The sequence below is a fragment of the Onychomys torridus genome, chromosome 19 (genome assembly GCF_903995425.1).
Source record: "Onychomys torridus chromosome 19, mOncTor1.1, whole genome shotgun sequence".
NCBI classification, from domain to species: domain Eukaryota; kingdom Metazoa; phylum Chordata; class Mammalia; order Rodentia; family Cricetidae; genus Onychomys; species Onychomys torridus.
In genome coordinates, this window is record NC_050461.1 from 34569935 (window position 1) to 34593738 (window position 23804).

Here is a 23804-nt window from a genome sequence, read left to right on the forward strand (position 1 = left end):
TTAACAAACAGGTAAAAGCCAAATGTCATTGAATTCACATTGCAAACAACTACAACACATTATAAGGATAACTTCGAAGCTAGATGGCACCATCACTAGGGAATAGACAGACTCTAAAACTGGAGAAGAAAAGTCTCAACACCACAGCACACAGACCTGGTCCCTGAGAGGGAGAAAGTGTCCAGTGACAGGTCACGGGGCACTGTGAGCACACCGCATAAACTGAAAATTAGTATACCAAGTATTCATCTTCATAACACAGTGTGCCCCAAGAAACAGGAACATATCACAAGACAGGGTGCATAACCAGTATTTCCAGCTTGCTTTCTTGTTCTTTGTCTAGAGACAGGGTCTCACTATATAGCCCTGGTTGGCCTTGTACCTACTATGTAGATTCATGAAGATCTGCCCACTTCTGCCTCCTGAGGGCGAGGATTAAAGACCAGCATCACCACACCAGGCTATCCACAATTTTCTAACAAAAAAGCTCCTTTCAGGGTCTTGGGATGAGAGTGCAGATGCACTGGAGAAGTGAACTGGACTGGGACGTGTTGTGTCAGAGTGCTTAGGCTCATAATCTCAGAGCGTGGGCTGCATAGGAAGTTAGAAAAGTCCACGGGGATAAAGAAGAGGAGACAGAGCCAAGACAAGAGCCAAATGAAGACTCGAGGGCTGGGAATGCAGCCAGTGATCCAAGCCACACAAGAACTGCAGCCCTGAGTTCAAGCCTCAGCATCACCTAACAACAAGAACAACCCACCAAACAGAAACTCCACAAGACCTCAGTGGAGAGGCTGCGTTAGCGTCAGTCAAACATAAATATCTCACGTTGACGTGACTACAATTTACTCAAAAACCTTGGTGGAATGGCTAAAATGAGCACCATCCAATCAACACAACATACAAAAGTGGACAAGGACGCAGAGCAATTATTTCACATGCGATGCTCACAGAAAGAGAAAGCTGTATAGCCACCCCGGAAGGATGGCAATGGCTCACAAAACTGTACTGGAGACAATAACGTGTTTGTCTTAAATGAAAACCAGTAACACAAAAACCAGCTTACCAATATTTGCAACAATGTTGTTCCTCCTGCAAAAAAACTAGGAGTAGCCCAATGTCCTTCAGTAGGCAGGCGGGAAGTACTCGGTGCCTCCTACTACTTATCAGTGGCAGACAGGGGACTACCAATGTCCCTCACAGTGTGCTCAAATCTCCAATACAGTAGGCCAAGTGGGGGGTGGGGGGAACACTGCAAAGGTTACACTGTTTGCTTCCACCCCCCACCCCACCCCGACCCCCAGACAGGGTTTCTCTGCTGCCGTGGCTGCCTTGGAACTCACTTTGTAGACCAGGCTGGCCTAAAAGAGATGCACAGGCGTCTGCCTCCTGAGTGCTGGGATTAAGGGCGTGTGCTACCACACCCAGCTGTATCTTCCCACTTTTAAGACTCTGGAAAAGGTCAAAGCGAAAGACGCAAAACAGACCAGTGGGTGGGAAGTGAGCCCAAGGGAGACTGAGGGTGACCGAGCTCTTCTGTGCACGGGGTTACCATGATGGCTCACCATGATGGCTCCACATCTAATCATGTTAACTGTATACTGAAACGAAAACAGTGACATGAAAATTAAAAAGCAAATTTTAAAAACCCCTCCACTTATCGAAGGATTTTTCAATGTATTGATTTTCTCTGGCAACCTTTACAGAAAGGTCTACTGAGCTATCTTGTCTTCTGGACTACTCGAAATAATTAATTGCTTCCAATCAGAAGCACCCTGACTTTTGGACCAGTAACTGAATTCCCCTTCTAGGAGTGATCAGTGAACACCTTGAATCCAAAGTGATGGCTTTAAAATTTCAGTCTCAGAATGCTTGACCTTATTTCTCCCTCTTGGGCACCCCTCACTTCTCTGTCTGCCTTGGCTGGTTCCCCCATCCCCACCCGGCTGCAGTTTTTCTCTCCGATTTCTTCCCCACACCTCTCTGCTGGAATGGCTCCCAGGCCTGACCTCTGATTTTCTCCTGACCTCCAGCTTCACACGTCTGTCTGACTATTCGGTATCTCTTCTGTTCCACCATTTTTCATCTATAAGACAGACCCCCCCTTCCCCTTTTTTTGTTGGAATTCCTGGCTACTCCCCCAGCTATGTGACCAAACATGCGCTGGCAAGATGCTTGGTCATTCCAGGGCCTTACATCCTGTGCACCTGTGGGTGCGCTGGGTGGTCATGCAATCTATGCGCGTGTGTGGCGTGGCCCATATGCGCATGTGCGGGGGAAACCTATAAAAGAGCGGGTTCCATCTACCCCCTCTCTCTCTCCCTGCACAACCCTCACTAAGCCTAAGCACATTCTCCTTCCACTAATAAACTCTTAGAGTGGGTTTTGTTGTGCCTCGTGGCTTTTCTTGCATGGTAAACAGCACCGCTAAATAACACGATGCCGCGTAATAACTTAACACTTTTACTAAAGCCAAGCCCCTGTTCATTTAATACGTTCATGTCCAGATTGAACCAATGGACCAAATTCAAAGTGTATCACCCTGTGTCACCTTTTTACCTCCGATCATTTGACGTGTGCCCGAGAGTCCTGACTGAATTGTTCCCCTCTTGTGCTCACTGTTATACCAGTGCGTGCCAGGATCTCTCCAGTGACTTCAAAGTTGGCCTGCACATCACCTAACTCTCTCCTTTTTTCATCCACCGTGTTGTCTACACAGCTACTCCAGAAGGAAGCCCTCTTTCCCTGTTTTCAGGACAAATTTGGCTCCTCTGTCTTCTGACCCATGTCTCTCCTATGCTGTTGACAATTGTCCCAAAGCAGCAGAGTCCTGAGGAGGTTCTGTCCCCGTGAAAGGCACAGCACCGCTCTTTTGCTAGAATGGGCAATCAAGAGTCACAATTTGGGTCGGGGATTTAGCTCAGTGGTAGAGCGCTTGCCTAGCAAGCACAAGGCCCTGGGTTCGATCCTCAGCTCAAAAAAAAAAAAAAAAAGTCACAATTCACCGTCACAGAAAATTATCTGATTGACAAAGCGTTAGTCAAGACACACTACTCCCTGCCCACACAACACTCTGCCAACCTCTCTCAACCTTTGGCCCTTCCATAGTTTGGCCTCAATGCACCGTCTTTGAGGATTGATTTTCCTGGACACTTACTTTGGGCCTCTCACATCTGCCTTGTCAAGATGACGTACCCTTGGCTCTTCCCCACACTAGTATCTCTGTGTTCCCTCTATCTCCATCTACCTACCCATCATTTGAAGTTTAGGTACTATCTGCGGTAGGTACTTCTGGATGACCACAGCCAGAAGCGATCCCTCCTCCACTGAACCCCTCACAACCTGTACAAAGTTACCTGTCAATTTCCTTACTAAATCTAAGGACCTTCCAACCTCCGAAATTTAATAATCTATAGAAAGTACACATTCTTGGTCAAATTATTCTAAGCCTCAATATTTTTAGTTCTCCTTCTAACATAGCAAGACAATATATCCTTTTTTTTTTTTTTTTTTTTTTTTTGTGGATCTGAGGACCGAACCCAGGGCCTTGCGCTTGCTAGGCAAGCACTCTACCACTGAGCTAAATCCCCAACCCTGACAATATATTCTTTTAAGCTCTTTGAATCATTTGTTTTCAGGTATCATGACACAAGTGTTTCAGAATTCTTTAGAGATCATGCCAATGTAAATTAGTGTTTCACACACAAGCCTAAGTAGTGACATCGACGTGATTGCTTCCTGTTAATACTTCCCTCTGCTTAGCGCAGCTCTCAACCTGTGGGTCACGAACCCTTTGGGGGTCGGATGACCCTTTTGCAGGGTTGCCTAAGACCATGGGAAATATCAGATATTTACATTATGATTCCTAACGGCAGCAAAATTACAGTTATAAAGTAGCAGCGAAAATAATTTTATGGTTGGGGGGGAGGGCTGTCACCATAACAAGAACTGTACTAAAGGGTTGCAGAATTAAGAAGGTTGAGAACCAATGACTTGGCAAGATGGGACGTTTGCCACTGAATGAAGGATTTCCGGTTCTTAGGATCCGGGGCTTACATCACAGAACCACCTGAGCATCTACTTCCCAGGTTTATTTGCAGACGTTTACATTAGGCCCTTCAAGCTAAGTGAGAGCACAAAGATCACTCCTTGTTTTGGAAAAATTCACAGAGAGACGTGACCAAAGTCAAAAGCCTAAGTTCTCCTACTAGAGTCCGGCTAAGAGAGAAACACAACCCCGATTCTAGGTTCTAAGTAACTTCTTCCAAAGAATGGCAACGGAATTCACCAATTATAGGCATTAATTTATTCCTTTGCACATCCAAGTTTGGGTGTTGTAGGTTACAAAAGCAGCGTTACATTTGAACTCTGTAGTTTTTTTTAAAGGAGGCTGGCAAATGGGGACATTTATTCTATGCAGTCGCTTTCCATAGCTCCTGAACATGAGCATACAATTTGGTACACAGATAGTTTTGTGATGTGATTGCCTGTGAATTTGACTGCTCAAAATAATATTCTTAAAAAAGGGACTTGACATCCTCTAGTGGTGAAATACAAATTTGTTTCCAAGGTAATTGCACTTTTTAGTTCTTACTTCCCTTTCACTATGGACAAGAAAAATATTACAGTGTACTGAAAGAACTGTTCATCCTCAAGAAAAATTAACTTTTTAAAAGAATTGATCACAACAACCCTTGAGCAAAAGCTAAACATATATCCACATAAGTGTTTTTGAATGTTCCATTTATATAGTACCCTTTAAATAGGTACTATGCCGCCGAAGTTCAATCCATCTGAGCCATACACATATGAATACACAGGCCTATAATCTTGAACATATCACAGGTATTGTCTTTGTAATAACCCTAGATTTTAATCTGAAGAGCCCTTAAATTACAGCCTTTGCACAAGGACAAAATTTAAAAACCACCTGAGGTTGGACTCTACCTCGAAATAATTATCTAAAAAGGAAACAAGACAAATGCTGTGAGAAGCGTGTTGCCGTGTGTAGCCATGAAAGATGGCACACAGACGTAACATAGAACTTAGGAGGGTGGGGGTAAAGCAGGAGGAGCCTAAAATTGAGACAAGCCAGAAATGTATGGCAAGACCCTGACTCAAACAAACAAAAGACAAAGGAAAGAAAGAAATGTGGCATTCTGAGGTGGTAACTTTTGCCTCTTTGAGGTAATAAAAGATGGGCCTACATACCCCTCTCTTTCAATAAAGCAATGAAATCCCATATAAACCTATGGTTTAAAAATAATGGAGTGTTTGAATGTGTATTCGACCTGAATTTGATCGATAGGACCCACATGCTGGGGAAAATTGAGTCCTACAAGTTGTTCTAGCACAGGTCTGTTTGAATACTAAAACCAGAAATAGAAAAATGGGGAAAAATATAGGGCCAGAAATATAAGACTATGCACACACATACCTATGTTGGTCATAGACAAAACATGCTTATTGGAAATTTAAATTTCTAGGCAAAGGTGTGGGGGAATTGTTTACTAGAAGGAAGTAATAGCCAAAAAATTCCACTTTTAATGAAAGAGTGTACTTCAGTCTGGTGGGTAAAGGTACTTGCTGCCAAGTGTGAGTCTGATTCCCAGAACCCAAATGGAATGAGAGAACCAACCCTACAAGTTACCTTCTGATCACCCACATGCATGCTGTGGCATGCACACAACCCCCTCCCACACGCACGATGTAAATAAATATAATTTAAAAAAAGAAAATATTTCAATGACGCATGGTTGACTTGCATAGGAACTGTTAAGACACACGGCCTGTTCATTCCTTAACGCGATCAGGCAAGTTTGTTTCTGTCTCAACAAGTTCAATGCAGATCTACAAAGCATTCAAGGACAAACTCATGTCTATTAAATCACTATAACAATCCCCCCCCCCCCAAGAAGCTGTTACTTACCCATGCCTTATTCACAACCAAGCATTCCCTGAATTGAGACGCCTGTACACTTCCCAGCTCATCAAGTTCCTCAAATAATTACTTAGGCATCTCTCCTCCACCCAAACCAAAATAATGACCACCGATCTTTCAAACACAGTAAGGCAAAAGTCAACCACCCTACAGGATGTAGCTCGACTTGGAAATAAATTCAGGACACTTGGTCCGTCTTAAACTCAGGTGTAATTCATTAGAGTTTAGGTACCATGGCAGATCCGTGATGGGAAAATACTGCTAAGCCCAATGGATTTTGCATGTTAAAAATAAGCATGCCCTCTAAACCGGTAGGTTGGGGTGGGGACGAGAGGTGGAGCGATTTTTGCATTTAGAAAACAATTGCTTCTGGTGGTGGGTGTGTAGAAGCAGTAACAGCTTGCAACAGCGGGGTCTGCAACTTAACATTTCTTTAAAATAACAAAGCGCCTCCCGCCCCCATCCCAAGTGTAGGAAGGTACAAGGAACAGCTTACTGGCCAGGAATAGAACGGGGGCGGGAGGGAGGGGGGAGTGTTAGGAAGGAGGGTATGATTTGCCATACAGTCCCCGAAGACGGAAAACAAAATCACGAGGAGGGGGAGAAGGGGGGGAACAAAAAAAGTTGGCTTCATAGTACGGTGAGATGGGCGCGAGTGGGCAGACATCCCTGCGTGTCCGTGGTGGCCACGGCGGAGGCAGATCGTCAACACCCGGGGCCTTGAAGGGCAACCCCGGCGGCGGCGGCGGCGGAGCCAACGCTCCAACCCTGGCTACTGGCGCCACCGGAGGAGCAGAAACTCCGGGGAGTCGGCGGGGCTGCGAGATCGCGCCCGACCCGGCGCTCCCTCCGTGCGATCGGCGAGCTCGGGAGCCGGTCGGCCGTTCCCCCCGCCGCCACCACCACCACCACCACGACGCGGGCCGGTTCCCTCCGCTCCCGCCACGGCCCACCCCCCCCCCGGCCCCGTGCACCTGGCCGCGCGCTCCCCCAGCTCGGCGGCTCCGGGTCTCACGCCTCCCCGAACCCACCCCACCTCCCCGCGCGCCCCCGGCCGCCCCGCGCGCTCACCAGCCGCGCGCCCCCGGCCCTCCCGCGCGCTCCGGCCTGCTTCCACCTGTTGTGGCCCCGCGGGCGCTCGGCGGTGGCCGGTCGCGCGGCCGGGGAGGGTCGCTGGCGTCGGGGAGGCGGGGGAGGGAATCACGCCCCCGCCCCACTCCCACGGGTTCCCACACACACACACACACACCGCGACCCCCTCCCGTCTCCGCCGCGTCGTCACCTGGGTCGCTGTGCGCAGCGCCGTCGCCGCCCCTGTGGCCGTCGCCGCCAGCTCCCTGCTCCGCCATGGTGCTCCGATGACGCGCCCCGAGAGCCGCTCCGCCCTCTTCCTCGGCTTCGCTCCCGCCGGGCCCCCGCCTCCCGGGGCCCGCGGCCCAGCCAGGTGAGCCGCGGCCTGCGCGGGCGGGGCGGGGACGGCGAGGGCGAGCGCCGGCCCGAGGCCGCCGGGGGCTCGGCGCGCCCCCTCGTGGGCAGGTGCGGCTCCGCAGGCGCCCCGACGGCCGCGGTCAGAGCGGTTCCCGCAGAGCTCCGGGTCCCTCTCCGGCCGCCGCCGCCACCGGCCGTTCCCAGCCACCGTCGCCCGAGGTCGCCGCCGCCGCCGCCGCGCCTGAGTGTGATGAGAGCGTCCACCCGCGGCCCCGGTGCGGCGGAGGCCGGCGTTCGAGCGCTCTGTTCCCCTTTGAACTCGGAAGCCGCCAAGGCAGTTTCGGCCTCTTGGGGACCGGAGTTCGTGGTGACAGTCGCCCAAGGAGAGGTGGCCACGTGGGGAGCCGAAGTGCAGCGTCTGGATTCCGCGCCGGGAGACCCGGCTCCGTCTGTCTGGTCTGCGCTCTGGCTTTTCACCTGGCCAGCTGCGGGTCTGTTGAGTGAAACCTGCGTTGACTGGTGTGGCTTTTCGTAGTCTTGGTTTCCGATTAGTAAACTGTCTTGTGAGTCTATCTTGCTTAGAAGGACCAGGAGTTTGGGGAAGGCGGTTTTAAAAAAGAAACATTAGCAACTGAGAAACAAATTTCTGCCTGCGCAGGCGAAATAAATGATAAGCAACAAAATGCTGTGGGGGGTGGTTAAGTAACCTACAGAAATGGAAACAAGAGGAACAATCCGAAGGAACACGGCAGCCAACCAATTCTGCCTTCACACAGAAAGACACGTCCCCACCATTGGTTAGCTGAACATAACCAGGGAGCCCTTTATACATTGAAACCCCACATTTATATTTTGAAACCCCACATAATGTACTGGGGACACTAAAGCGTGTCAAACAGTGTCACCATACTTATTTGCAAAATCTGTCACTCCAAGGCCAAGATTGGACTGAATCACTTCATTTATAGGTTTTTTTGATTTTGTTTTTTGTTTTTGGTTGCTCATGGATTTTCCCAAAGCACCATGCCTACAGTAGAAGAGGCAAGCCCATCTTTGAACAGGGAGATAGTCCTACCATATTGAAATCAGTCTTACTACATTTACGGTCAATACACAGAAAGCTCAAGGGGAGCAGAGAAAGCTCTAGATAGAGAGCTCGGCTTGGGCCTCAGTAAAGATGTTTTACATGTGAAGGCAGGAGCGTTCAGGACACCTGTCTTTGAACACCAGTAAGACTCCCTCCACTGAATGTAGTTCAACTATTCGGCAGACCCCTGGAAAAGGGAGGTGATTCGTTTTCAGCCTTTGACTGACATTAAGTACAGAAGCCATGACATTCTTTATACTAGGTGTTTCAATCCCACCTTAATCCCTGAGGCAGGAGGATCAAAGGGAGCTTAAGGTCAGGCTAGACGAAATAGAGAGACCCTGTCTCAAAACAAACAAACAACACATCAAAAGAGGTTGTTGATACGCGTTTGTTTGGTAGTAGCTGATCTGGAGTGAGCTTGTCCACACTCGAATTCTTCTGATGATTTGTGCTTCAGTGTTCCAAGTTCATTCCCGTAAGGACACCAAACCCTGTACACGTAAGGCCTTGGACAGACTCCTAGTTCCAAACCTACTTCATGTCTGCCACACAGTAGACTGTGAATTCAGGCATCTGTTAAATGTCAGATGCCACCATACTGTCCTTCAGGTTGTCCTTTACTAGGAACACAGGCACCATCTGCCTTGAGCTCTCACATCCAACTCCAAAGTTCTCCCGATTCCCAAGGTTCTCCTTTCCAGGGTGGAGCTGAGCCTCTGTTTCTCTTCTTATCACCAGGATGCCTCTCCCCCCAGAGTCATGTGATCCCGACAATCTATTCTCTTGACTTTCCATCGGCCTTCACATGTTTTGTTCAACAAAAGTAGTTAACAGTATGAACTCTTGAGACACAATTATTTTAAAAACAAGATACCCAGTTTTTCCTGCTCATCTATAGTGGCTTTCTGAGTCACAGTATCAAGTTGCTGAGTGTTTTTCAATCAATGGTTCCCCCTGACATCTGGGTGTTTTTGTTTAGTGGGCTGCCTTGGGTTTGGTTTTGTTGTTGTTGATTTTTTTTTTAAGATTTATTTATTATGTATACAGAAGAGGGCACCAGATCTCATTACAGATGGTTGTGAGCCACCATGTGGTTGCTGGGAATTGAACTCAGGACCTCTGGAAGAGCAGTCGGTGCTCTTAACCTCTGAGCCATCTCTCCAGCCCCCTTGTTGTTTTTGAAAGACTTGTAGCCCAGGCTGACTTCCAACATTATGTAGTTGAGGCTGGCCTGGAATTCTTGGATGTTCTGCTTCCAGCTCCTGATTATTGTGATGGTAGGTGCATAATAATACTCCCCCCCCACACACACACACACCACTCCCTCCCCCACCCCAAACCCCTAGATATTTTATGGACTTGATCCCGCATTATCCTCCACTGTCTCACTTACCACTAACTAGTTCCCACTCATTCCTCAGGCTCCTCTGTTGGCTTGGATCTTCCCCTTCCAGTTTGCTCCCGAGATCTCCGTACCCCCCAAAGTTTGAGCCACCGCTCTCCTATCCGCATTCTCTCTCATGACCCCCACTTATGATTAACTCTACCTTGCTGACTCTCAAGTCTAGACTATATACTCCAGACTCAGTACCAACCTTCTCCAGTACTGTCTTTAATTTGTGTGTGTGTGTGTGTGTGTGTGTGTGTGTGTGTGTGTGTGTGTGTGTTCAACCATGTCTACGTGTGTATGGATGTGTGGAGATCAGAGGTCAACCTCCAATGTCCTGCCCACCTTGTTTTTTTGAGGCAGGGTCCCTCCTTTGGTTTAGAGCTTGCTTCTAGGCTGACTGCAGAGCAAGCCCCAGGGATCCGCCAGTTCCTGCCTCCCCGGTGCCGGGATTACAGGCACATAGCACCACACTTGCCTTTTTTTTTTCCTTTTTTTTTTTTTTTAAATGTTATTCTGGGAATTGAACTCAGGTCCTCAGCTTACAAGGCAAGTACTTCACTGTCTGAAATCTCTCTCTAGCCTGTTCTCACATTCTCTGTGCAATTCTATCATTATACTCTATGAATTCAATATATCCAGAACGCTTCCCACTCACTGAATTTCTACTTTTGAATCTTTCTCTCGAGGTTGGGGATTTAGCTCAGTGGTAGAGCGCTTGCCTAGCAAGCACAAGGCCCTGGGTCCATCATCACTGCCCAGTTTCCAAGTCTTTACCATTCACTCACGCCCCCCTGACTTCCTACTAGCCTGACTGGTGCCGGACCCTCTTTCAGATCTGAGACAGGCTTGGAATGGCCCTGTTCAGTCAATTCCCCTTAATCCCCCTTAGATCCCATCACTAGGTTACTAATCTTCTCATACTCGACCACTTTACACTGCTCTCCCTCCTGGCTCAAACCCTTTAATAGATTCCCTTCTTCCACATCATTTGATGTTAACATCACTCCCTCCCCATCCCCACTCCCCAAGAGCCCCTTGACACACACATGCTAACTTTTGGCACTACCATGTGACTTCCTGCCTAATGGATTTTCTCATTTTCCTCAGAATGTTTCAGAATCTCCTTGTAGCCTGCTGTCTTTCCAGGGTGATTGCCTGGACCTGACTATCACCTCTGAAAGGCCCAGGTCAAGATCCTTCTCCCACAAGAAATGTGTCCCCCTGCCCTGGCTCAGTGGGCCTACCCTCCGAACTTTACTAGCGGACGCTGGGTTTAACACTTGACCAACCCTTGAAACTTGGGGAGATTTAGGGCAAATTTGGGTCTTCGATCTGATGTCCATTTTTGATGGCAGGGACTTGGTGTTCCGTGTGTGTGTTTCTAGGGGGCTTCCAGAGAGTCTGGAACTATGAGTCATCTTAATTGTGCGCAGGCTGAAATGTCCTTGGCGACATCATATACACTATCTGTACTTTGTTTCTCTTCTGTGGTGCCACAGCATCTCACACGTCATAGCCATTCAAGTGGGGGACGCTCACCTTTGCCAGACTCCTTTGTGCAGTGGCCTAGCAGTGAAGGGAGCAAGGTATGCCACAGCAGAACTCAGAGGAAGAGACAAGGATGTTATTAAAAACAAAACCAAGGCCGGGCGGTGGTGGCGGCGCACGCCTGTAATCCCAGCACTGGGGAGGCAGAGGCAGGCGGATCTCTGTGAGTTCAAGGCCAGCCTGGTCTCCAAAGCGAGTTCCAGGAAAGGCGCAAAGCTACACAGAGAAACCCTGTCTCGAAAAACAAAAACAAAAACAAACAAACAAAACCAAAGCCAAAAAAAACAAAAACAAACAAAAAGACCACTGGATCCACATGTGGAAATCCAGTTTCTCTCTCTTCTAGTACTGGCACCACCATCCCTGCATAACTTTTCTGCCCTAAACTATATTCCCAGGCTCGGCTCTCGGCCTTTCATGTCTTGAAAAGCTTTTTGATTCCCTCTGGCGGATGTAACCACAGCCCTCCTACACCTTTGATTCCACGTCTGACAGCAGGCTTGAGGGGCAAGAACCACGTCTTCACTCACATACCACAACATGTACTGCCCAGTATTTATTATTTATTTATCGTGCCTTGTGTACGATGTGTGCGGGACTCAGCTTGCACACACGTGTGGAGCGCAGGGGACAACTGTGGCATCACTTCCCTCCCCCCACCTTTACACGAGTGCTGGGGATTGGTAGCTCACAGGCTACCAGGCTCACACGGCAAAGCATCTTCACTCACCGGGAAGAGCAGTAAGCAATCTTAAGCACTGAGCTTGGCCCACAGGCAGCATTTCACAATGCTTTCTGAGTGAGAGACCACCCCAAGGACAGGCACACCTGAGCTCTTACTATACGCTAAGCACTAAGTACCTTACCTGCGTTGTCCTTATTGGAATCTTAGAACAACCCTTTGAGGAAGAAAACATGATTTCCCTATTTCACGGAGGCGGCAGCTGAGACACAGAGAGGATCTCGGCCCCCATTCGGTCTGAGGATTCGCAGAGGTAAGAAGTAACTGGTGGCTGCTCCTCTGCTTCTCTGATCTTTCAGGTTATTACCCGGATATTTGACCCCTGGCTTTTATTGATAAGACCAATTAGTATCACATTACCCAGAGATGCCAATTTGCCAAAGGTCACAAGTTAGGAGAGAGCTTTCCCCTGGGTTAGGGAATGGTTAGTCTCTACACTTAACTGAAGCCATCATCTCATTATGACACCTATGAGAGGGACGATTTCCCTCTTTGCTTTCTCAGAAATGAGGTGTGATCTGATCGTGTTAATTCACTGATGGGGAATTTAAAAAGATGTGCCCGGTCCTTTTTTTTTTTTAAGATTTATTTTAAATTATGTATATGTATACATGTCTCTGTGTGGGTATGTGCATATGAGTTTGGTTATCCATGGAGGCTGGAGGCAGATTCCCCTGCTGCTGGAGTTACAGGTAGCTACAGGCTGCCTGAGGTGGGAGCTGGGAACCAAACTTGGATCCTCTGGAAGAGCAGTAAGCAATCTTAACCACCGAGCTATTTCTCCATTCCCAAGGTACCTGTCGGGTCCTTCAGGTGGCAGATCACTATCTTTTTGTTGTTGCTAGAAGTGAACTTAAAGTCTTACACAGAGCTAAGCAAGTACTCTGTGATATTACCTAATAAGTATCTAGGTCACTTGAACACGAATCTAGGTCGAGAAGCCCTGGCACAATGATGTTAAAGGCCTTCCCAGAACAAACCTTTCATGAACCTTAATCCACAATGGAACGACCTCCTTGTGTGTATGATACAAAATGCTAACAGAAGCCTAATGATGGTGACTTGGGAACACATTGTGAATTATGAAGGCTCAAAGCCGGGGGTCAGGGTGGAGGGTGGGGAGACAATAGAGACAGACACTAGGGGTGGGGGAAGACCTAAGGAAAAACGATATGATTGAAGAGTTGGTTGAAAATGGGTAGCTTGCTGGGCAGAGGTGGCGCACACATTTAATCCCAGCCCTTGGGAGGCAGAGGCAAGTGATCTGTGTGAGATTGAGGCCAGCCTCCTATACAGAGTGAGTCCCTTCTACATAGAGAAATCCTGTATTGAATTCCCCCACTCCCCCAAAAAAGAAAACGGGTATCTTGATCCATATAGTATATAAGAAGCATTTAAAACATTGGAATTAATGAGACAAACTGTGTCTTAACCTATTTTCTTCAAAATCTCCATTAAGGCGTCAAGAGACTAGTGACCTGTCCAAAGTTAGAGTGTTTTAAAGAAGACCAACCCTGTTGCTGTCCAATAAGAAAATATTCAGGAGAATATTTCATATATTCAGATGCACTATGATGCATTATACTTTTATTTTCACATAGAAATAAAGACCATTTCTATTACTGAAGACTTTTATATGGGTTAAGTTGTGGTACTCAAACACCTCTTTATTGCTCCCATCCTGTGTCATAAGCACATTCTTGTGTATGTCAGAAATTTATTTATCCACCCATGAGTTTCAGATCTCATCCTGTTAATATGGGAAGGCTCATAAAAATATAACATTTGGCTCAAAACCTCCCCAAATATGGGAACCACATCAAGGAGACAGAAAAGAAAGTGCTGTCTATTAGGATCCTTCTTGCAAACCTCTTAGCTATGGAGTGGTGTCTACTTTTTCAAGGTAACCACTCTTTTGCGCCCCTCTGCTGTCCCCAAGGAACAATCCAGATCCCAACTATCTTTTCATGGTTTGAATAGAGACAGATTCTACTTAACATCATAACTGAACAACAAGAACAACAACAATAAAATCCAACTACATTTTAACCCATTCATTTAGTTCATCAGCACAAAATAAGAATGTTCTGGACTTTATCAAAGTAGCACATTGGCAATCTTTTTACTTTCTGAGTAAACATGTCATAATTGATAGCTTTAGAACAAGCTAACATCACTATGATCCAGGCATGGGCAACTGGTGTAGTTCAGTAGTACAGAAACACCTCCAACAAACACACTCCAGGGCCAGAAACTTCAGTTACAAAAATACAGTCAATATGACAATCAGTACACAGAGTAGAGACCATTACTCTTGGATTCTGCACACTTTAAAAAAAAAAAAAAAGAACTTTATACAACGATCCAAATTGTGCATTTCTACTCGGGTGCTCAGGGCACAGCACACACAGAGGACCCTTAAAAGTTGTGGTCACATTTTGGTTTTGATCCAGTGGTGCACTGTCCCACAAAATGTTCTGCCTGTTCCACGATAGACATTTGGGCTGAAACGCAAAGCTGCCCACTTAAAAAATATCTCCATCAAAATGTGCAGACTACAACGATCCTTGGCATCGGGATTCTAATTAGGATTATTTTAAGCCTTTACGAAGAGTCCTCAGGAATTTTGTAGAAATAGAAGTCAGGACATTTCAGTGTATTTTGTCCATCTTTTTTTCTTTCGACATGAGTAAACAATACTGGATTTAAAGTGCAGCCAGCTTCTTTCTCTTCCCCCTTCAACTTGCCCTCCCCTAAGGAGAGCAGTTCTGTGTTGATGTTCAGAGTCTCTGCTGAAGGTTAAACCAGTGGCCGTCAGGCGCGTTTGTCCCGAAAGTCAACGATGGCCTTCCACAGCGCGCACAGCATCCCTCCCCTGTTCAGAGACAGAAGAACAAGCTGATGGGCACGGTCCCCTGGAACTGCCCCTGAGACAGAAAAGGCACTTCCGAGCTTTCAGCTTCCTTAGTGGGAACATGAAGATCCCAGGCATATCAGGCCTTATGTATGCTGTGTGCATGGTGTGGTCTCGCCACCCTTCACACCTTTCCATTTCTGAAAATACCAAGGTGCCAAATCATGGCTTGACATTTTCAGCATTCTTGAAATGTGTCTTTACAGAAAGGGCTGTCAGTTACGGATCTACTTGGGTTGGGAGAGAAAACTGTCACCAGGAATTGTACCAGGCGATACAAAGTGCTCCAGCATCTCCATGGATCATGAGCTAAATTAGAGCATTTCTTCACAGCCGCCTTAGAGTATTTGCGTTTGGTCTGCAATATTATTTAAGAAATCTCTTCCAGTTGATTGCCATACACTTAAACAGAAATACTAGTTATGAGAGTTCCCCACAAATAGCCTGGCCCAACTAATTCCGTTTACTCAGAGGGTTGAAAAGCAGACACAGCCCTTCCTGAGCCTGCCAGGCTGGTTAGAGACCCTGCAGGGCAGGAACCCAGACTTCCTGTTCTCAACCCAGGGTTCTTTTCCTTCATGACAAGCATGTAAGGGGGAAAATGGTACCTTAGCCTGAGGCACTTCAGATCATCACGTGTAACATAGTAGAGAACATCCACTAGTGTGTAATCCTCAGCCAGAAACTGCAGAGAGAGCAAAGTACATGTAGAGTAAGATGCTTCGCTTCCTTTTAACGAACAAAGGCTGTCCAAAAGGCAAACACTGCTAATAATTAAGCATGAATCTAACAGGAAAGCCACAAAAAAACAACCTTCTGGAAGTATCAGAGAAAAAGCCTTCTGGTTGCCAACTTAGAAAGAAACACATCCGTATGATTCCCATGCTTACAGAATAGAGAGACTTGGGTTTAATCTCATGCATCATTACGCAGGCTGCTAGTGTTTGCACTGAACGAGTGTTCCATAGCTCTGACTGTTCCCAAGTACATCAATAATATTCAAGGGGCACTGTGGTCTACACTCAGTCTGCCAGCTTACTTTTTCATAGCCAGTAACAGGGACTTTCCTGCAATTCACTGCAAAGTCAGTCCTGGATGTAAGCGGAGCTTTTCATTTTAAAGCCAATAAAAGGGACAGTGAGTTAGTGGCTCATTACTTACTCCCCCTTGATTGTGATTTGAGTCTAAGAGGACAAATGTTTTGGAGAACTTGATTGGGTGTATTGTTTTCTCTTAGCAAGAGAGCTATTTTAACTTAGCAGTAAATTGTTACATGGAGATTTCTAAGGAAACTCTAAATATATTTATATTATATAAATATAATAAAAATATATAATAAAATATCTTATATATTTTATGTAGTCCAATATATTGTGAAAAAAAATTTTATTTTAGTTCTTTTAAATTGTAGGTATAAAGCTGAAGACAGTATAGAATTATTAAGAGGTCATTTATAATAAATGGAAAATATTACATCTTTTAAAAATATTGTTTGCTGGGCAGTGGTGGCACACGCCTTTAATCCCAGCACTCTGGGGCAGAGGCAGGCAGATCTCTGTGAGTTTGAGGCAGCCTGGGCTACCAAGTGAGATCCAGGAAAGGCTCAAAGCTACACAGGGAAACCCTGTCTCAAAAAACCAAAAATAAATAAATAAATAAATAAAATTTAGCAAAAGTAGCAGCAACAGAAGGCCATATTTCTCAAGTTCCACCTCCATTTGTTCCTTACTCTCTCTATTCAGTCCACAAACAACAGCATCCTTAGGGGTTATGGACAACGGCGCACGTGTCTCCCTTACCTCTTGCCTTTATACGTCTTGTACCTCACCCTGGCATGTACCGCCTTTCCTTGTCTGTCCTGTCCCCGTATACACAGTTGGCCTAGTTTATAGTTACACGCTCCTTTAGACTCATTCTTTATCCTCTGGGAGAATCAATCTCTCTCTCTCTCTCTCTCTCTCTCTCTCACACACACACACACACACACACACACACACACACACACACCTGAAAACTTTGTGTCAGAATTTGCTGGTGTAAGAATTTTTTTTTTTTTAATCAGTAAAATTCATCTATCTCTGCTAACATATGAATCTCAGGAAGGTAGGCCAACCTCTGACTTGCTTAGTTAGCTGTGTGTCCCTGTGCCTCAGGTGCCTGGCACACAGCAAACACCCATCACTGTGTAGAGAAGTGGGATACCATGGGTCCCACAGATTGTTCCTCTTTACCCGACTTATAGTGTCCTCATCAGCTCCGTTTTCCCTCAGCCAGCCGGTAAGTTCCGAATCTTCAGTGGTTGGACCAGGACAGTGCAGGCGGCACATGGGGAACCCAGGGATGTCTAGAACCAAAATTGGGAGAAATCTTGAGCTTCCTGGAAGTAATCAGGAACACTGAGCACCCCTTGGAAATTTCTGGCTAATTTGCAGACTGTGAGCGAAGTACTAATAGAAGCAATTAAGATGGGCTATCTACTGACAAGCTACTCTACTAGTAATGGGAAGTCAGAAGTAACGTTATATATACTTTTATATGAAATGGGTAGCTTCTTAGAATTAACTTGGCCTACCCAAATTATACCTTGTACTATTCATGCAGCTAAGATAAGCAGTTAGCAGAATACTATACAATTATAATCTTTTCTCTATTTGTAATGATACAAAAGAGCCAAATACTTGAACAAAAAAACCTATAGATACAACTTCCTAACAATTAGCAAATAAGATTCACCTATGACTCCTCATAAAACAGATTTCTTTATTGTTTCAACCTAGGGCATTTTCTTACTATAAGCTTATTCTATTTAAGTCTCTCCAAATTAGAAGGGAGAAAAGCTGGGATATGCTGAATACAAATGCTAAATAAAAAACAGTAGCATTATTTTATTCGGGCAGTCTGTGAAATCATTGAAAAGAAAGACTGAAGCGGAGGAGATCCTTTAATAATACATCATCAATAATCACCGTCCCGAGAGAGTGACTGAGCATGCAGTTTTACTGTGCTCCTCACCAAAGGTGAGCAGATCCTACAGTGAAGAAGGGGAGCCTTACAAAGACATTCATTCGGTCTGTGGGTAAACCGCCTGCTGACTCCCAGCCTCCTGTGGCGGCCTGGTTGAACAGGCGTGCCTAGCTAGGACTACTTTGAAATTCTCTGCTGCTCACCTATGGGCTGGGACTTGAGCTTCAGGTGTTTGATTTCTTGGTCTTTTTCCTCAATAGCTTGATGAAGGAGTGCTTGTAACTCTTTCTCTTTCCGAACTAGCTCTTCAAGTAATCTGCAGGAGAGAATCAGATCGGTTGGTTGATGGGATGATAAAGCAGGAGGTAACAGTGATGTGGTCAGCACGGGCTTCTTTCTCAGGCTACAGTCAGCACAGAGATCTGACCGAAACCAAAGACTCAGTGCCAGTGGATCTGGGCTGGGTCAGAGGGCACGTTTTCCGAGCTCTCAGTCGATGGTCAGATATGGAGCAGATCTGTGGAGACCTGTAATCACCCTTCTCTTTTATTTTTATTTATTTATTTTTCGAGGCTGGATTTCTCTGTGTAGCCCTGGCTATCCCGGAACTCACTCTGCAGACAAGGCTGGCCTTGAACTCAGAGATCCACCTGTTTCTGCCTCTGCTGGGAGTAAAGGTGTGGCACCACCACTGCCCTAGCTGCAATGATCCTTCTTAAACCATGAAAATCGGAGGACTTAGGTGAGGCTGCCTCTTATAATATCTGGCACCAGACGAGGGCTCAATAAACGTTAGTGATTACTGTTGAATTGCGGTCAGCGCTGCTATTTTCTTCCTGACTTCTGGGGGTGGGCGAGGCTAGTAAAGCATTTAAAAAGACAGCCCTGTTCTTTTTGGTACATTCAGTTCCTGCGGTGGAGCTGGCATACTCCCAAGATGCAAAGGTAAATTCTGATACTCCACCATCATTTTTTGGCCACGGAAAGCTCCCTCAGCAACGGGGACCCAGCCTGCGCCCTGCTCACAGTGTCCAGCGTGTTTCTGGGAGGAAACACTCCAGGTTACAGAAACCGATGCTCTGGTTCTCTAGAAAACTATTTCTGAGTCCTTTTGGTTGGCAATTCTACAAGTTTGAAATATGTCATTACTGGGGCCAGAGAGATGGCTGAGCAGTCCATAGCTCTTGTTCTTGCAGAGGACCCAGGTTCGATTCCCAGAGCCTACACGGTGGCTCACAACTATCCGTAACTCCAGTTCCAGGGGATCTAATACCCTTGTCTGATCTCGGGGCACTAGGCCCACATGTGGCACATAGACATACACGTGAGCAAAACACTCACACGTGTTAAGCAAATCTAAAAAATAAAATACAAAATTATTAGCAAGACCTTTAAGACAAATTACTGCATGGCCTGCAGCTCTCAGCAAGCCATCTTTGTTCCATCTTTTGACCACTGATAGATTTACTTCAGGACAAAGTACGGCTAAACAGCTGTGTGCTTCCGTTGACATGCTGTGTAGGCAGCATGCTGTCACTGAGAGATAAGCCTGGGTCTGTGGACTGGCTCAGCCACACACTTCCTGTGTTCACCTTAGACACGTTTCCCAATGCTTCTGGTTCCCAGTTTTCTCGTTCGTTAAAAGGAAGTGGAAAACTGCTAGAATGAACTGCAGTGAGCATTCCATGAGACAACACAGATAAAATGCGAAGCCCGAGAAGGGGTTCCTATTTTGAGCCCCAAGACCTGCTCCATGCAGGACCTAAAGATAGAGCCCCTGTGAAGGAGAGGTCATTGTAGAATTGGTAGCAATGGACTGAAAGTGAAGGATGAACCAGAGAGTTTCTATCAACTCCAGGACCTGTGACCAATGTCACAGAATGGGAAGCAAGCTCTGGGTAAATTTTTAAGTGGGCGATTTTCCGTCTGGAATATACCTTTGTCTACCTTGCTGATCTACAGACCCATAGAAAAGTGACAGCATACTGCTATTGTCTTCTCAAAGGACAGGGGCATTTTCCAGAGCTTATTTAGGCTGCACAGTTCCCTTTCATCTTTAAAAGCCAGAACTTGACGTTGTAAGCACACCTGACTAGGCCACCTCACCTGTTCCAAGTCCAGCTTTAAGACCATTTACCCGAAGTGTGTATGTAGCCCATGAGTTTAGTATCACCACATGCTGGCTAGTAGGGAAATAATGTGTAAGGCTGACAATGGTCTTCCTTACTGGTTCAGAAAGGTATGGCAAGAAACTACCATGAGGGCAGTTTCCCAGCTTAGGTATGCACTACTGTCAGGCAGGCCGGTGGGCAGTTCTAGACTCTCAGGCCAGGGAAATTAGATTACCAGCCAGTGACTTCTGAGTTAATTTTAAGAGTCCTTGCAAGAACTGAGTTCTCGGAACATTTTATTAAGGGTTTACTTAAATATAAGTGACACGTATATTCTAAAGCCATCTGCTTTCTTTCTGTCACTTAGAATTACTAACGAACTAAAATCAGGAGCTAGGTATAGCTGATTTAGCTAATAATTATAAGCTTACGATTCTGTGTGTCGGGGCTGGAGAGATGGCTCAGCAGTTAAGAGCACTGGCTGCTCTTCCAGAGGACCTGGGTTCAATTTCTAGCACCCACATGGCAGATAGTCACAACTATCTGTAACTCCAGTTCCAGAGGATCGACACCCTCTCACAGACATGCACATGCAGGTAAAACACCAATGTATACACAATAAATAAATAGATAATAAAAAAGATTTTGTATATGTGTCCACGAGTACTGTTGAGGGGGGGGCTGAATTCAATGTCACGTGTCTTTCTCAACTGCTCTCCATGTTATTTCCTGTGTCATGAAAGTTCAGGGTGTCTCACTGAACTTTGAGCCCATGGATTCAATTAGACTGGCTGGGCACCACACCCCAAGGATCATCCAGGCTGCGACTCCCCAGTGCTAGAATTATAGACATGTGTAGCTGCAGCCAGCTTTTATGTGGGTGCTGGGACTGAACTCAGGTCTTATGCTTGCTTGGCAGACCCTCTATCTCTTCAGCTCCTAAGCTTAAGATTTTTAACACCAGAGAAACACCTTTCTTTTCCTAAATATAAATATACCCACATTTCCTCTACACACACACACACACACACACACACACACACAGAGTGTATAGTTGGGTCATAACAACAGTCAACTGAAGGTGCGTGTAGGTGGAACCTATAATCCCTGTACTTGGGAAGTGGGGGCAGGAAGATCAGTGGCATCCTGAGCTACACACTGAGTTTAATGCCAGCCTGGGCTACATGAGACCCTGTATAAAAGGACCGAAAAAAATTAAATAACATTTAACTAAAAGCTTAAGAGGACATTACCAGTTCCTGTTGTGTGCTTTTACTAAACCTTCCTTCTTCAACTTATTTGTGAAGAACACATTGCTCCTTCCCTCACTTTCTGACGGTCATGGGAACCTGTGGGAAAGACCACTAAGAAAGGAAAGAGGAGGTCGGTGGTCCTTAGCCGTCACAGATACAGACAGCTGTTGGCCTACAGAGGAAACACACGGATGCGTAGATTATTACAAAAAGGTAGCTATGTGGTAATGTAATACAGAAACATGCACATCCGCCTCTGTAGCGGTGGGTAGGTTTTCAGAGGCAAGGCTTCAGGAGGACCCAAAAGGACCTCAGAAAAGACACGTGAGGATGTGAAGGAAACAGCAGGGAGCCCAGGGCTCCTGGGAACTGTAGATGTCATAAGCACGGTAGACAGAAGACGGTGCCAGATGGTGAGCACAAGGCACAGCAAAGGCAAGGGAGAGAAGGGACACACACACACACACACACACACACACACTTCTGGGGTGTGTTTAGAGAGGCGGAGCCTATCAACATACCCAGGGTGGGCAGACAAGCCGGTAGACCGGCTCTTTGGTAAACAGAACAGCTTTCCTGCAGAATCATTCTGACCAGAAACCACGGGTGGGTAGGGCTGGAGCAGCACAGTAATTGGGGAACCTTCCCCCTCCAGAGAAGAGAACAGGGGTTCCCAAATCAGTTCCAGTCAGGACTGAGTGGCAGGGTAAAGTGAAATGACTAAGTATGTAGGCACTACCACAGATGAGTTAGTAAAACCCGGCTACCGCTGGAGAAGAGGAGGAGCGAGGCAGAGCTGGGCATCGGAGGACAAGGCTGGGAACGGACATCAGAGCCAATGTCACCAAGTTCTAAAATGTCTCCCCGGGAAAACCGCCCAAGATAAGTAGGTGTGCATAATACTAGGTTTCACACTGAAGCTTAACTTTTAAAAACGGAAACCTTACAATACAAAAGGCGTTACCTTCTGTGACATCGATGAACAACTAGATCTCCAACTAAGGTTTCTAAATATTTGAACATCTTTTATTGACTCACTAAAAAGTTTTCATTGTAGACCGACCCAGAGCCATAAAGTCGGTTTCCCACATGTCAACGGGCTGGCTGTAAATCATAAGGGCTTGGACTTTGAACTATGCCAACATCTGCAGAGAACGGGCCGTACCTACTTCTCGTTCGACAATTGGATTGAGTGGGTTCTATGGCACCAAATTCTCAGCAACAAATCCCAGACAGATCCTGGCGTCCTGCATACAGGACAGTCACAGAGGTGGCCGGTTACCTTCAAGCTTCTGAATGCAAAGTTTAGTTTCTGTCCTTTGAGCATGAGATCTTTCCCTGAAAGAACTACATATCCCAAATCACGGGTGCGCTCTGTTCTCTCCTCTGTCTACCAGCAGAAACAGGCTGCCCCAAGCCTGTGTCCAAAAGGTTCATGAGATTACAACTCAGTTCTTCTGTCAATTCCAGGGCACTTGGGGCAAAGCAGCAAGCAGATGCATGCTTGATCTCCTAGAGGCAGAAAGTGCCATTTTATGAGTGCTAAAATCAGCCTCTCTTATTTTTATAAAAGAAAAGCAGCTAACTTTCTATGCTGGGGTGATAGAATCATCATGTGTGTTCTGTGGGCCAGACTTTTCGAGTAGACTCAAATTCTTCACTTTTATAGAAATAAGAAAAAAGAAACCAACCCACACCCTCACATTACCTATTAGTTTCTATTTTCATCCTTCCAAGCTGCACATTCAGAGACCGGTGAGCACTCTGGGAGTCATGGGATACAGTGGAGCTGAGCGTGCTCACTCCCGAGGTAGCCACAGCATCCTCGATGACCGCCTGAGGTCTTCGGACCGTTGGATTGGAAGGGGAGTCCTCGTGTTCTTCTTCGACATCCACGTCCTCTGGATCCGCTGTGTCACTCTCGGACGCAAGGCTAAAATGTGGCCTCAACTCTACACGGCAAAATAGAGTATTAATCAATAAGACTGCCTGAGTCATTGCCTTCGTGCATTGAGATGCATCAGCTCCCAATGCAGTCCACCCAAACTGCTCTTTTGAGTGACGGTGAACTTCAGGGCATTTGTTCAGAGTTCTTCTAGCGGGAACTTGAGCAACTCTTAATGCATGAAATAGGCCTGTATTATCAGCTGTCTTTAACTTCCCAAGGCCATCCTGGTTTCTGTGCTCAGCAATTCTCTGTCTGGCCACCACTACACTTGAGAAGTAGCAAAAAATACTTAATGTTCCCAGTGACCAGGCTGAGGAAAGAACTAGGGACTCCCACTGTTCTGTGCGATCATTTTGGAACAGGAAGATTGCACACTTTTAGAACTTTTATTTATTTATTTTTTTAGATTTATTTATTTATTATATATACAGAAGAGGGTGCTAGATCTCATTGCAGATGGTTGTGAGCCACCATG

At 46.3% G+C, this 23804-nt stretch overlaps 2 protein-coding genes across 3 annotated transcripts in view; both read right to left on the reverse strand.

Annotated features, from left to right (window-relative positions):
• The window catches only part of Map7 (microtubule associated protein 7), a 148719-nt gene extending 141372 nt beyond the window's left edge, over positions 1–7347 (reverse strand). For both annotated transcript variants that reach the window (XM_036169109.1, XM_036169108.1), the window contains exon 1: positions 7224–7347. In XM_036169109.1, coding sequence (XP_036025002.1) covers positions 7224–7290 — 67 coding nt within the window. In that variant the 5' untranslated portion in view covers positions 7291–7347. The remainder of the gene's footprint in view (positions 1–7223) is intronic.
• A 6347-nt stretch (positions 7348–13694) lies between these two features.
• The window catches only part of Map3k5 (mitogen-activated protein kinase kinase kinase 5), a 204984-nt gene continuing 194874 nt past the window's right edge, over positions 13695–23804 (reverse strand). Inside the window, exons 26-30 of the mRNA XM_036168920.1 lie at positions 23090–23333; positions 18221–18333; positions 17285–17397; positions 15662–15738; positions 13695–15014 (exon numbers count right to left, since the gene is read on the reverse strand). Coding sequence (XP_036024813.1) covers positions 14954–15014; positions 15662–15738; positions 17285–17397; positions 18221–18333; positions 23090–23333 — 608 coding nt within the window. The 3' untranslated portion in view covers positions 13695–14953. The remainder of the gene's footprint in view (positions 15015–15661; positions 15739–17284; positions 17398–18220; positions 18334–23089; positions 23334–23804) is intronic.